This window comes from Acanthisitta chloris, unplaced genomic scaffold (assembly GCF_000695815.1).
Source record: "Acanthisitta chloris isolate BGI_N310 unplaced genomic scaffold, ASM69581v1 scaffold5452, whole genome shotgun sequence".
NCBI lineage: Eukaryota > Metazoa > Chordata > Aves > Passeriformes > Acanthisittidae > Acanthisitta > Acanthisitta chloris.
Genome location: NW_008658685.1, coordinates 53,639 through 69,482, shown reverse-complemented (window position 1 = coordinate 69,482; position 15,844 = coordinate 53,639). Strand labels below are relative to the sequence as shown.

The 15,844-nt window shown below is 40.4% G+C and overlaps 1 protein-coding gene across 1 annotated transcript in view; it reads right to left on the bottom strand.

The window, feature by feature from the left end:
• Positions 1-210: 210 nt before the first annotated feature.
• MAP3K4 (mitogen-activated protein kinase kinase kinase 4) overlaps positions 211-15,844 on the bottom strand; it is a gene marked incomplete at its 5' end in the record, with an annotated part of 54,969 nt that continues 39,335 nt past the window's right edge. The window contains 9 exons of the mRNA XM_009085184.1: positions 211-751; positions 1,855-2,034; positions 2,236-2,342; positions 2,896-3,018; positions 9,815-9,974; positions 11,394-11,510; positions 13,571-13,641; positions 14,305-14,496; positions 15,682-15,762. Coding sequence (XP_009083432.1) covers positions 731-751; positions 1,855-2,034; positions 2,236-2,342; positions 2,896-3,018; positions 9,815-9,974; positions 11,394-11,510; positions 13,571-13,641; positions 14,305-14,496; positions 15,682-15,762 — 1,052 coding nt within the window. The remainder of the gene's footprint in view (positions 752-1,854; positions 2,035-2,235; positions 2,343-2,895; positions 3,019-9,814; positions 9,975-11,393; positions 11,511-13,570; positions 13,642-14,304; positions 14,497-15,681; positions 15,763-15,844) is intronic.

The following is a 15,844-nucleotide window of genomic DNA, read 5'->3' as shown; positions in this document are numbered from 1 at the left end:
GAAAGCAGGGAACCTTTCTGTTATCACTTCTGTAAGAAGCATCTCGCACTGCACATCCTGAAACTAGACAAAATGTTGACTGTTGCAATATAAGAGCAGCTTATTCCAGTTAGGTTAGCTTAGCAGTCTTAAGAGTGTTGAAAAGAAGTTTAAAATGTGACAAAACCCCACCCACATTTATTTGTGGAAGAAAAACCCTTCACCAACATCTCCTAAAATAAACCATTTATTGAGAAAAAACTTTTTTTAAAATTTCATTAATCAGCCCTGTGCATAACAAATCTGAAGCTTGCCAAAAACAAATAAACAAAAAACCCAGTAAAAGTTCACAGTCAGTGCACTCAAACAGATTAAAAAACAAGGTCCATAACGCCTGATAACACTACAGCATTTTTCTGAACCTAGAAAGTTCAAAAATACTACATATTAACATTACAGTTCTCAATCAAATGAGAAACAGGAGAAAGAACAAAAAAGGTATGGTCCATATACAGTAGTAATGGCACTTTCACTGAAACATGCAGCTTCTTCCAACTTGCAGACACTGTCACATGAGCAACATGTGCCAAGTAAAATGTACAGGAGCAGCAGAGAAAGTGACATTGTCACTTGTGCAGTCTTCGTTAAGTTCAACTTTTATACTGTTTCTCAGCACAGTCTTTATGTAAATATTACATACAGTAGTGATTAAAATCTTGTCAGAATAAAAAAGGCCAGAGATTGAGTAACTTCATTCTTCATCTGTGCAAACCTGTGAAGGAAGCAAAGGCAATTAACTCATCTCCCTACTGCAGCAAGAAGATCAATTTCTTTAACACCTTTATCAAACATCTTTGCAGTTTCTTCTTTCTCCCTTGTTAAAGAGACAATGCATTACAAGTGTTTCTATGCAAGTGCTGACGTTCCCACTGTCACCTTGCAACCCTTAGGTGCCTAAAGCAGTGTCCTGCCTTTGTGCTGGATGAGCTCTGGCTACGGTTGCACTGATGAGGGATGGGTATGATGACCCCAAACACACTGGTACTGAACCAGAACACCAAAGTGAACAGCTTTATGCTGGAAAATGGGACAGAATTCAATACCTACTGTGCTCCTAGTTCTTTAAAAAGGTTACCAATATACTTCAATTTGTAGCTGTGACTATTTGCCTGTTCTTAAGGAAAGAATCATACTATAGCTCATGCAAGAACTGCAGCTTGTTACACCAACTGCCAGCTAAACATTCAATATGAACTTAAGTATGAACTTAAAAGAAAAGCATACCCTTGCACTGAAGGATGGCAGAGTTCTCAAGCATGTGCTGGTTTCACTTTTTATGGAAGGGACCCTTAGCTCTAGAAACCCGTGCACATGTACTCACTGAAGTTTCTAGCACTCTTCAGATCCAATTCACTATCACTGTGTTGAAGCCTGACTAGTCGTTTTAACACATATTAATGCATATCAAAACAGCTGTGAAAGTTATTGCACGGTGTACACCAGGTCCTATAGCCAAAGGTTTGCTAAAAACATCACATGAGCTTCTGAAAAGTTGCCAAACTGCTGTGTTTTCTGGCCGGTACCAAGTTGATGCTTTTATCAAGCCTCTGCAACAAGTAACAGCATTGCTAAGTACAAGCTTTAGTGCTTAACTTGTTATCCAACCGAGCATGTATTTCCATACTCCAGGAAATGAAAAACCACCCTCAGTACTTGCAGACTTAGTATGACAAACTGCTTTTATCAAGCATCAACTTGACAGCAGCCTCTGACTGTAATGCCAAGCCCTGTGGCATTACTGCAAACAATTAAGCCAACTAAAAGCTGTTTCCAATTGCCATCTGCAGTTTCTGTAGCTGAAGTCACAAGACAAACCTTGACAAAAGGATGATCGAGGAGCTGGCTGGCCGTCCACCTCATCTTTGGGTCACTTTCCAGGCAGTGGCAAAGGAAGTCTTTCCCTTCTGGGCTCACTTTGTCTGGAATAGGAGGTTTATGACCCATCCCCACTTTATACATGATCTGGAAGTTGTGCTCATATTCGTGCCAAGGCCTCTGCAACAGGTAACAGCATTGCTAAGTGCAAGCTTTAGTGCTTGTTATCCAATGGAGCATGTATTTCCGTACTCCAGGAAATGAAAAACCACCCTCAGTACCTGCAGACTTAGTATGACAAACTGCTGAGAGTGGGACCGGAATTTGCAGAGAAATCGTTAAGAACAGTTTGCATTCCATCAGTACATGAAATACCCCTACCTTGCCGGTGACCATCTCTATCACCACACAGCCCAGGCTCCAAATGTCTGCTGCACGTCCATGCCCTTCTCCTTTAGCTCTAGTAATGACTTCTGGAGCCATGTATGCTTTGAAACAACATACATGATGCCATCAGTTCATACAGCAGAAGGAACAGTATACATCAAATGACTAATGGGGTAAACCAAATGCTTTTTAATACATCTGTAATGATGTGTTAAACACTCAGCTTTTCTTGCTGAGTTTTGCATTTGCTGGCTCCTTGTTCTTTAGCATGTTTGCAGCATAACTGTCTTTCAGTTTGAAAAGTGATAGCGAAAATGCTGCTACAGTACATGCTTAGAGTTACTGCCATGTTTTTGCAAACAGATTATGCAGCTGTTCAGTAAGAAGAGTACTGTTTCAGTAACGCTGCAGAGAAAGATACACCCCACAAAACACAAGCTTCAGCATCTTTAGAGTTACCAGACAAATACAATTTTACCTCTCCCATGCTATCGGTCACTGATTGCTTTGGCTTCTGGATGTAAAGTACATCTAACTAGCCAAGGTAAAATCAAGTTTTCCTGAAACATGGTTTTACTCCAGCTCAGACTTTTGGCAGAGGTCTCTTCTTTTATGGTAACGAGACCAATACCTGCCTAGCACAGGCTTCCTTACCTGCAGTCCCCAAGGTGCTGTTCACTTCTCCAGGCATTGTCTGGGTGTTGTTCTTCAGCTTCACTGAGCAGCCAAAGTCTCCGAGTTTAATCAGTCCAGATGAGGTAAGAAAGATGTTGGCTCCTAGGAAACACAATGAAACACAGTAACACTTGTTAAACCAGAGCAGAATTGAGGGAGGGCTTCTCAAGATACCCATTGAAGTTACGCATTGGGTAGTGGCTGAATTCATACTTTGCTCTTTACCTGTGGCTTGTGTGGAATATGACAGCATTAAAGGTGTTTTGGTGGGTTGTGTTAACACGAGGTGTACTGGAAGTTGACAACAGGTGTTCAAAACACAAAGCAGTACGGCAGGCAAATTCAATGGCTTTCCATACGAGCTCATTACAAGAAATTACTCCTCCAGGAATTTAGGAATTCCAACGCTTCTCCTTGTGAGCATTAAACTGTGAAAAAACACCTCTCCTTAAGGAGCTTCCTGTCAGAGACCACTGCTACCTACCTCCCCTCTCACTAGCCATCTTTTCAGATCTGCTGAGTGAGTCAAGACAGATGTTATCATACTTGTGCCATCAAAAATAGTGTGGCCAGCAGGACCAGGCAAGTGATTGTCCCTCTGCACTTGGCACTGGTGAGGCCACACTGTGAGCACTGTGTCCAGTTCTGGGCTCCTCACTTCAAGAAAGGCATTGAGGGGCTGGAGCATGTCCAGAGTAGGGCAATGAAGCTGGTGAAGGGTTTGGAATGCAAGTCTTACGAGGAGTAGCTGAGAGAACTTGGGTTGTTTAGCCTGGAGAAGAGGAGGGTCAGGAGAGACCTTATCACCCTCTACAACTACCTGAAAGGTTGTAGTGAGGTGGGGGTTGGTCTCTTCTCCCAAGCAACTAGCAGTAGTACAAGAGGAAATGGCCTCAAGCTGTGCCAGGGGAGGTTCAGGCTGGATAGCAGGAAGAATTTCTTCACTGAAAGGGCTGTCAGGCATTGGCACATGCTGCCAAGGCAGGTGGTAGAGTCACCATCCCTGGAGGTGTTTAAGATATGATTGGACATAGTGCTTAGTGCTATGATTTAGCTGGCCTGGTAGTGGTCGGTCAAAGGCTGGACTGGATGATCTTAGGTCTTTTTTAAGCCTAATAATTACATATGGTCACAGACAACATGCAAAATTGAGCTTACGCCATTTTATTGCATATACTACCCAATACCTACTCCTATTGCACTCTGCTTCCAGAGGAATTTTTGGAGGAGCACTACTGTTAAAATCGCTGGCTACACTGCCAGCTTACAATACAACAAACTTTCCAAGCACAGTTAAAAATCTCCAAGGGGAATCTGCAGTTGGCATCAAGTCAATTGCTGAATGCAACACTGCAAAATAAGCCAAATGGTTTTGACAACCTGTGGTTTTCTTTCATTCAACATCCTGCCAAAATGCATGTTGACAGCCAACAGAAAATGCATAGAGCAGAAGGAGCTCACTATACATGTCAGGCCAAATTCTGAATTCTGCAAGTTATCACAATGAAACCATAAGTAGGTTGCAAGTATCACCTGGCAGAAATAGAGCTTCAGCTGTGATCTCTCTTGAGGAAAGATGGATGGTATGCACAGAAGAAAACTGTACACCTACTCTAGGAGTGGGTAAAGGTTGGGGATTTCATTACACATTCCACATTCCTATGTCACACAAGAGATGCATTAAAAACCCGCTCATCTGAACAAAACCTTCCAATATTTCTCACTTTTGTTCCACCTTGAACATAGGTCAGTGCAGAAATTGTTGGCTGCTCCTCCTTAGTGTTATGTTCTCTTAGTTAATGACTTTTCCCAGTTAGCCTGGTTGGGCATCCCCAAGATATTAAAAGAAAATACAAAGAATCCTCAAAAAGCTCCAGTCAAAAAAAGGCAGTGCAGGTCAATGATGACAAAACCCTTCATGTTTCTCAAAAGACTCTCTCACTACTATCAGAATGATTGATAACTATTTAGTCCAATAGGTGTTACACAGAACTGCAATTAAAGGGGGAGCAAAATCATTAACAGAAATAAATTCTAGTCTTTAGTTAGTGTAAGTTTTGACAAGTTCTGAAAGAACTAATGTTCAGGAAATGGAACTCTTCTTCACATCATGTCCATAAATTTTTCACTTCTGGCATTCAGACGCCTGCACATACTCCAGAATTCTTTGGCCGGATTCTGCAGTTTGTCATCAGAGGGACACACACGTCCAGAGGCACAAGTAATGGAGCTAGGTAGAGAATGAAGGAGAATCCAGGAACAGTGAAGCAGTACAAGAAGGCAGCTTGATGGGGCACTAAGCATTGGTGATGCACTAGAAGAGTGACAGCTACTTTTTCCTTTGAACTACTGCCAACAGCTTCTCTAATGATTTTCAAGCAGTTGCTTGTCACATAGAAGTAGGTGCACTTAGCCCACACAAAGAGCTTAGGAAAAATGGCCATCAAGAGCAAAAACTTTAACAAGGATGTTTTGGAAACTTCTCTGCCTGTTCCCCAAGAAAGGAATATGAAATTTCACAGAAGGCTATGAAGCAGTTTCTGACTACTGCAGTGAGTAGAGCCTGGCAGGGCTGAAGAGCAAGGATCTCTCTTCTGACTGAATCTACAGTTCAGAACCTACTTCCAAGGTCTTTCAAATTAAGATTGCCCCTTTAAATAAAGAGTAATGACAATTTAGCATAAGAGTTACCATGAAAGCTCCTGTGAGCCTTTTTCCCCAAAGAAATTGCAACTATCAAATAGAACAAAGCACCGAACCAAAGTTTCACCAAGAAGAAAGAGACAGCACTTGAGCACTTGAAGACTCATGTTGCTGACACTTTCTGTCAGCTGAACAAGGCTTACACTGATGTGTCCTCTGCAGGAGCCTCTGTTTTGTAAGCTGCTTGTTCAGAAGCCAAGACCAGCCTCTAGAAGGAGTCTTTAAAAAAGGGTCCTCTTGCTAAAAGAAACCTGCACAGAATCCAGCAGGACCTGGGTAAGAGAACATGAGACACAAGGGCAGTACTTTGAGGATGCCTGATGCTTTATACCTTTGACAATTAATGCTACTGGAAACATAATAAAATTCCTATCACATCTGCATGGCTAATTAGGAAAGTAAAACCAGAGACCATGACTAAAACAACAAAAAGACACCAAACCCCAATCTGTTCCTCCTCTCCCACTACACATACAGTATCAAAAGCATCTTCACTGGACATGATTGGCAGAGGCAAGAGGTTGCCCAGTTGTGCACAGCCCTCCTGCTGTTATACTGTAAGACCTTCTGGGCAGACTGCAAACAAAGAGCAAATGCCAAAAGCTGTACTCCTGCTAGAGAAAACACTAGCCACAACCTAAAGGATTTAAACTCAAGTTTCAGACCCTGCACCTCTGCCTAATCAGCTCCACAGTAAGCACAGTGAAAACTGCACTAACATGATAGTCTACAGGTGCTGCTGGAAATCTTGCAAGTGTGAGGAGTAGTACCAAAAGCCCCACTAAAGGCTGTGGCATAATTCCAGAAAAAGAGGCAGCTTATAGACATTCCTCAGCTTAACCAGTGCAGCAGCCAAACTCATTCAAGAAACAAGCAGGCCAAATGTTACTCTTTGACAAGAAAAATCAGGTTTTGCATCCTCTTTTACTCAGTCTCTTAGAAAGCATGACACATGCCCATAGTGTCCTGTTGAATATCTCCTGGTTTTCATCTCTTGTTGAATGACCTTCCCTTCACTTGTGCTGATCAGGAAGACAGGAATGGCACAGGTTTTGAGCTAACAACAAAGTCAACAAGAGGACAATAACATAGTATCAGTTTGATTAAGACCTTTTGGCCTGGAGCACCTTATTCACAGGTTTCTGCTTTACTAAAGCTTCAGTTCAGGTACAATCCCCTAATTTTCTGCATTCATGCTGAAAATGCAGTCCAGGAATATGCCCTTCTCTCCTGGACAGAATACACCAGGCATGGCCTCACCGATTAACTACTCTCAATTCAGCACTTAGGAGACCACACCTTAAGTGCTGTGTCTTGTTTTTCGGCTCTCCAGTACAAGACAGACAATGACATACCAGAGCAAACCCAGGAGAGAGACATCAAGGTGGTGAAAGGGCTGGTGCACAAGGAGAGGCTGCAAAACGGGTTTGTTTAGCTTGAAAAAGGGAAGCCTGGGGGATTGTGTGTAATTTATTGCTGGTTTCTGCTGTGTAATGGGAGGATAGCAAGACTATGGAAACAGACTTTTTCCTCAAAGGCACACTGTGAAATTATATAGGGCAGCACATGCAACAACAACCTCTGCAAATTCCAGGGAGGTATCAGGAAGAGGTTTTCACAATGGGGAGAGGTCAGTCATTGGAACACGGCCCAAAGAAAAGGCCATCTCCATCCCTGGAGATACACATATATCTCAGTTAAACAATGTCCTGAGCAATCTGATCTAATTTGACACTGGATCTGGTACTGAGGCTGGCCCTGGTCAGAAGAGAGGGCTCAACCAGAGGTGTCCAGAGGTTCCCTTCAGCATTACATATTCCATCTTTCTCAATCACTGCACAGACCAGTTTCCTTACAAAAAGTGAAGTAATTCTAACCAAGGAGACTGGCCTTAGCCACAGGCAATAAAATTCAATACCCAGAATAAAGATTAGAAGGGTATCCCAAGAGACTATCTCCAGCTACATACTAGCATCACCTACTTTTCAGACTGATGCAGACTAAGCAAAAGCCGTGCTGCCAAATGTAACAACCAGCCAATGTGACCCTCAGTGTGTGCTCACAACTACAGGTTGAGAAAGGTTTTTGGCAGCTGTATCTTGTTTCATCTTTTACCCTCATGGAGCTGGATGCCACAACACCATCTGAAAGACAGTGGTGGCACAAAGGGACACTACTAAGCAAAAGACCATTTTTAAGCACAAAGTACCTGCAGACACCAGCTGCAGGACAGAGATAAACAATTCTTACAGTAATTGTTTATCTGCTGCTAAAAGAAACAGATCTAGAGGAAACTGGCCATGTGAGGTCTAGTGTGATCTGACAGCAAGATTTTCATAGGAAAGCAGTTTTAATTGTCTGAATGACATATTGTTCTTCCCTATAAAATAAAAAGAGTACCTGTCTACACAAGAGCCAGAATTAAACCCACTGTTTTTACCGCTGTTAGCCTGAAAACTTGGGGATGCAATGTTAGCATGAAAGAAGACAGAGAGCAAAAGATTTCCCATGTAACATCAGGTATGTTTATAAAAATATCCTCTGTGATCTGTCTTCATATTCTGTCACTAAGTTTCAGGAAGGTCTATACATAGATGTGTCTGCACTGACCCTCTGCTTATAGCTGCTGTTCCTCTCATGAAACACCCCAACATATGACATGGGGAAGCTGTTGCAACAGAAATGTCCTCAGATAACACAGCGTTACAGTTCTGCTTGCTTCACGCATTTCCCTGGAGACCAGAAGACCTATTTGGAAACATATCCAGAAATCAGCAATGACATTGAGCAGCACAAAAGAAATCCCTGTCAGCCAGCCTTGGCTTTTGATCACAACGAGCTTCCAGGAGAAAGTAATCCAGACAAGCAGAACCTGGATGTGGAACGATCAAGAAATGGGCAAGGAGGGCACTGGAAAGCACAGAGGGAAATCCACAACTGGAGAGAAACCTTTGGTGAGGAAGGAGAACAAGAGAAGGTAAGACTGCTGGGGAATGGGAGTGAGGGTAAGTGTTTTCTTGGGAAAAAAAAGCCAAAACTGACTCAAGAGTGGCCTACCTGGGTGGAAGGCCTCTGGATCGTAGATAGGTCTTTTCCCAAATGAGAAGCACGAGGCCAAAGGACCAAGAGCAACTGGGAACTTCCTACATTGCTGCGGTGATTCAAAACCCTGTGAGCAAGAGGGACATAGAAACCCAGCATCGTTGGGTTGCACTGCCTTGTCATAAAATGAGCATTCACAGGGCATATTGTGTGCATTGCTTCCCCTACCTTCCGTTAAGTTTCTGCCATTGGTGAGCAAATATGTCAGACTAACAAAACCAAGACAACTAGACATGGAGGATGTTGTTGGAAGGTACAGAAAAAGAAAAATGAACCTGAAATGAGGACTGACACTGGGTGCCTTAAGCAAACGCCAAAACCAACCCCCCTCTGGTCACTGTAGTTCCAGTCTGGTCATTTTGTAAGCAAATGCTGACAGCCAGGCATGAGAAGATAAATGCATGGAAAAAACCACTAGATAAGTAATTTTTTTATATCCCTTTAACGTCTTTTGAGTCTTGAGCAACCTGATCTAGTGGGGAGGTGTCCCTGCCCATGGCAGGTGGGGTTGGGACTAAATGATTTGTAAGGTCCATTCCAACCCCTTTAAATTCTATGATTCTATGATGATTCTATGATTCTTTTAACAAGGGTTTTATTATTATGTTTAATCAACCATTCATCTGAATCCTAAAAGTCTTCTGAAAAATGGAATCACAAGGGAAAGTTCTGATGCACAACTCTAGCACTGCACACTGCTTGTCAGCTCCAGAAACATCACTGTTATTTGCACAGACGAGAAGAAAAACAGCATTAGGTAACTCAGTATATTATGCCTAAAAATGCAAGGACTAGCAAATGAGCTTGGACGAATCCCCAACAATCTTAACAACCTCTAGAGAAATGATATAAATCATGGGCACAATTTATGAGTTTGAAATGACAGTTGTGAACATTTTTTATGATCTACACTCAAAAAAGGAGCATGTAACTAGTAAATAATTTGTAAACTGAAAAATCAGCTGAAGACTTTATACATTTAATGGCTGTATAGAAAATGCACACTAAATCTGCAGATATGTTCCCCCATCCCTCCCCCCACTCTCATCTACAACACTGAAACCACAACATTACCTTCTTGGGTTAACATTACCTTTAATGTCTCGATGAACAATACCATGTTCATGTAGTACATTGATAGCAATCGTGATTTGCTTTGAGTAGAGCCTAATGACATGCTCCTGAAGGCCCAGTTTTGATACTTCCTCCAGAGTGCCCTCATCACAGTACTCCATGAAGATGTACATCTCTTCCTGTTGTGGGAACCAAACCGGATTTGATTGGGTGTAATTTTTTAGACTTTGGCTTTTTTACACACTGAATTAGAACCAAGTTTTCCTTCCATCCTTCAATGTTCATGCAAAGAGTAATCAAAGTATCTTGCAATGTTTTAATGGAAGCATCTCTTACCATGGAATATCTAATAAATCATCTCTTCAGAACTCTGTTCTCTCAGGTATGTTGCAACCTAATATGTCCAGCTATGGGAAAATTTCTATGACATGTCTCTCTGCATCATTTGTACATAAGTGACACTATTTGGCGATAGAAAAATACATTAATTTGGCATCTTGCATATGTTAATTTGGAAATCTTGCAGGTATATTACACAGAAATCCAAAACTATTCCTTGTTTATTTAGAAACAAGAAAAAAATAGAAAAGATGTTTTGGGCTTGGTCCCCCCTCCCAGTTCCTGCAGTATCATGTGTTGATTGCTTGGGATGGGCAATGTTGTTTTGTGTGGCTTGAAGAAGCATGCCAACTCTTAACACACTTTACGGAAAAGTTAGGTCCTCACTCCCACTGTCTCCAAGACCAGCCCATTTCAGCCAGACTCAATTACTGTAAAAAGATGGCAAAGACACTAAGCTCTTAGAAGTTAGTCTGAGAAACTAATGACTCAGTGGCACAGGCACCCAAAGTTGTGTCCCCAAGTAGAAAAATGCAGACAGAAAGCAGAGTCTTTGTCCCCTTCTAAACGAGCCATGGGTCAGCAAATCAGCTCATTAATTTTGAGTGGATCAGTCAAGTACACGCAGCACTTCCCAGGCACCCTGCTCCCTTCCCACCTCAGTGGGTAGAGATACGGGAAGAACAGGACTCACAGGGGAAGATGGGAAGAGCATGGGAATCAGAGTAATAAAAAGCTGGATATCTCAGCATGCAGCTCTGAAATCCAACTCCATAAGAAAAGCAAAAAAACATTTTTTCTTTCTGAAGAGATGTTAGCTGAATTCCAATACTTATCTGGCATCAAGATTTAAACATCAACACAAACTTTTTCCAGAAATCAATATGATACCAGTACAACCTTTTCTGTGAACAGTGACAGTTTTTAGACTGCCTAGTCTTTATCTACACACAGAATTACCATACCATGTATGATGTAGCTTGCTATTAGAGCAGCTCAACAGAGGAGCACCACAGAATAGCTCCAGCATTACTCACTCTATTCACTTAATCTCTGTTTGTGTACCAGTTCCAAAAAATCCCTCCAAACTATGTTTCCAAGATCTCAATATTCAGAGGAAAAAAGACACACTGCAATTCACAGAGATAACCAATTAAGACGAACTACAATGTTCTCAGTAAAACCTCCAATAATACAAAAGGTTCTTAAAATTTTCTCTCTGACCTATAAAAAAGCCCCAACAATTTCTGTTTTCTTACCCTGTGGAGCTCCACACCAAAATAACGAACCAGATTAGGGTGTTTGATGCCTTCAAAAATCTTCAGTTCATCAGCTGTTTCTTTGATGGTTTTGTGATCATTAGGTTGAAATCTTATCTGCAAGAAGACTTGCCATTATTTGCTACTATTTCAATTTACTAAGGAACCAAAAAAAGCAAAGAACCCATCCTAAACTCAAACACAACCCAAGAAAACAGCCAAAAAAAGCTGTTTTTTAATAGCTTCATCCTATGAAAAGCCCCAAAATACCAGCCCTCCATCCTCCAATTTAAACCAAAAAAAGCACATTAAACTATTTTTGCAAAATTACATACAACTATGATGATGTATAAACTTTACAAGAGCAAAATCCTGTTACTTAAATGCATAAACATACAAATGTGTACATATATGTATCTCTTCTGAGCTTGCCATCTAGCTTAAATGTGGTAGATAGAATATCTGGTGATGAAATGCCTGGCAACTAGTCTTTCTTGAATAATAACTCTCACTGATGTTGCTTTCAGATTCTCTTGTACTGTGTCTAGGGGATTTGTTTGAGGGATTCTTCACTGAGAATAAGGCAGTCACAGAGAACAGATGTGCCATGGAACAAATGCAATCATAGAGTTTTTGATGACTGAAACAGGTTTGCTTTACTTCTTCTACAATATGCTGTGATGGATTGTTCATGGAAGAAAAAAAATTACTGAGTCTTCTGAAATACTGGTTTAAAGCTTCTAATCACACAAAGCTAAGCAAAATGAACAGCAAGTTACAGAAGGTGCCACTTTTACCATACTGGACAGAAGGCAGAAGCTTCATCAATTAAATGCAGGACAACTGCTAAAGAAATAAATGCACATATTTTGCCTTTGGTTGCTAGAATGTTATGATTTCTTTGTTCTGTATAAGAGTTCCACGACTGTACTCAAAGAGTGGTAAAATTAAATATATGGAGGCTGCACAAAGGTGACAAATGACCTTCAAGTATTTCATGTATTTCCTAATACACAGTTGCACGACTATACATTTGTAGTAAAGCTTGTCCACTACAGTTTGAAGGGATTTTCATGACACTGTGGTTAAAACAGTAGAATCTGAAGAAATCCTCGGGCAAGGGCAGGGGGAATGCAGTGGTTTTAATCAGTATAAAAGTAAGTAAATTAATTTTATCCAAAGTTATTATTATAAGAAATTCTGAAATTCCTTTTATTTGGAAGTTGCAAACAGCTTTTGCATTTAAGCCTGTATTTAGCCTACTAATGAGATGTCTGTCAAGTAAAGCTTTATTTATAAATTTATTTGAGCCTCTGCTAAAGAGCAAATCTGTAAAAAGCACCTGCATCTAGAAAGCAACTTTGAATTCCAAAAACTGAGTACTACCGACGGGAGGAAAAAAATGTCATTTCATTGGGAGGGAAAACATGCAACAAAATTGGAAGTGTTGGTGTTGGCGAGTGAATGACTGGTTCAAAAAGTCAAGCACAAGCCCAGTCTTGCTTTCCCACACCTTGGAGGTCACATATACTGTGTGTGTGTAAGAACTGCCCCATAAAAGGTAACAGCTGCAGCATCCAATGGCTGCCACAGAAGCTGTTGCGAACACTTGATGCTCTCAGTCACCTGAAGATGTAGAAATGCTTTTTTGAAAAAAAAACAAAACCAAGGTGATGTAAATCCATTTTCATGCCTACACAGCTTTACTACTTCTATCCGGAAAATTAATTTTCTGTACCCACCAGGTTAGTCAACAGCTTTGTGACTCAGTCTAGCTCACTTAAACTACAGGAGAAGCTGAAAAACATCTGCTGTCACACTTCCTATCTTTTGCTCTAAGGAATGAAGAAAAACGCAATAAAGTGTGAGAAGAAACACTGCAAAATAAAATATAAATTCGTGTACAGTCTTCACTAATCTTTCAAAATTATTAAAGATCTCCTAATCCATTTTACATATGCTTAAATTGGAAGTTATAAACTGAAAAGAAAAAGCTTAAGCAACTTAAGGAGGAAAAAGTGGTAACAGCAGCTGTGGCTACATGAAGAAACAATCTGTCTTCCCATCCTTTCCCAGGTAGCTAACAGTGTTCAGAAAACCTTAATGCCTGCTAGATCATACACGTGGTTTAGAAAAACACCAAGAGCAGCAATGATTCCTGTATACACAGTACTCACTTCCTTCATAGCCATCAGCTCTCCAGTGTCAACACTGATACAGGTGTAGACCTTCCCATACTGGCCTTCACCTGCAGAATTAAAATAAGAAAAATTCAGTACGCTACATTCAATAAGCAACAGGAACATCTACTGCAGTAAGAACACATCACTGAAAACAGCCTGTCAATGTTCTTTATTTTAAACTAAAACCTCAAGTAGCTTTTAACCTGCAACATCACATTCACAGACCTGAACTCAAGCTGACTAAAAGTAAAAACATTACATTAATGGGCTGAAATGAAAATTCTCACGAACATAAGGATGTTCCCCCAAAATCCCAAACCAGAGACTAAACAATGATCAGATATGAGGGAAACAACAGTAGGATTGATAAATTAAATAAATCCCAAAGTTTGAGCTAATTTCTGTTAGTACTTCTGATTCTTCCAAATGCAGAACTCAAACCTTTTATAGGATTAAACACATGCAGGAATTGTAGGATTATATCTAAATAATTGTCCTAACCAAATCCTTCTCTTTTGTTTCTTGTTATCTGACCAATGAAAACTTCAGTGAAGTTCTACATTCAGAAAATCCTAGCTGCAACAGTTACTTATATTTTAATATTCTGATTTCACTAAAGCTGATATTACCTATGCAGAGACATAAGTTTCAAAAGATAGTCTTAGACTTCCTTCAAAAACACTAAGTTTGGTATTTTAGCCTGACAAATCAAAGTATAATGGACATACCAATTTTGTTTCCTCTCTGCCACTTGAAAGTCACTTTTCTCAAACCCACATGCATGACATTATCATAAGATTTCGGTGTGTCACAAACTTGGCCAATGATGTTCTTCCTTCTCATCTCTCTGTACCTCCTTTCTTCAAACAACTGAACAGACTTTTGAACGGCTTCCATTGGTGCTTGCTTGGAAGCAGTGTCTAAAAAGAGATGAACAATTTCTTGATTGAGAAATATTCACTGTTACATGTTGCTGCCTTTGGATATCCTGTGGAGCCACCCGAGTTAAAAGTAAACTATATTTTGAGGCTAATTTAAGATATAGGGAAATAATAAAACATTTTAACAATCACATATGAACTAAGGTAAAAAGAAAATATTGCTACATTTCTAATCATCTGTTACTTGACTCAGAGAAATTAAATGTCTGAAAAGCAACACACTTGTCTGCATCTGACCTGTAACTAACCTCTGCTAATGGAAGCATGTTAGGGTCATTAAGAGTGCTAAGGAAAGGACAGATAAGGTTTTGCTCTACAGAGATATGAGAGGTTTCTTAGAAAACTTCTTTCTTATTGCCAGTGGACAGTAAAAACAGATCCCATTACAGCACTCCTCTAGAAATTTTCAAGTTTTCCCTTATTCTTCTTTTCTTGTCTAAACAAACTCCATTCCTTTCAGTGATTACGATCCTAACAAAAAATAAAGGCTTCTAGATTTCAGGAAAAAATTGTAATTCTCCCTGCATTCAGTCTAAGCCACACAATGAGACCAGTTCTTAATGTGACAGAAATTTTTTTCTAATGTTCCACAAGGTTCCACCGTGCCACAATACATGCAATTGGCTTCACGTATATATCTGTACAGTACAGGAGTGTCTGAAGTCATCGAGTTACTTCAAGTTTCATGAAAATCAGCAGCAGGACAGACAGCAAAGGGCCCCATAACAGCCCTGAATTTAGGAAACAGTATGGGATCACTTACTGCTATGACATCCAAAACAAGAAAATCCCAAGATTCCAGAGATCTTGGGGAGTGCGGAAGTGCTTCCTACTGTCATGCAGCTCATAAATGGGCACTGAATAGGGACAGCAAACTTCTCAGATTCCTGAATAGTAACAAATGTACTACATTTTGTGGAACACTGCTAGTATCTTTCAGAAACTGGAAAGAATCAACTTTACTGAACTTTAGTTACTCCTACCTCAAAAATTCCACCTTGTGATTTTGTTAGCAGTATCACATACCTGCAATCAGGATTTTATTTCTTCCCCCTTCCTGTGTAGAAAGCTGTGAAAACCTCTCACAATCAGCAATAAAACTCACCCTTTGAGTACAGCTTTAGTTTAACAGACATTGGATTATAGTGTCTCCTAAACACCTACCTTTGGTCTGGTTGATTAATGTTCTGAGCTCCCAGCTCCGCCGGGATGAACCACTTGAATCTCCTTTTGGATACAATGGCTCTAGGGAAATAATAATGTGAGCGCAAAAGTAGCTTTATCTCATACTAAGGATTATGCCACTATATTCATCAGAAGCTGAGAT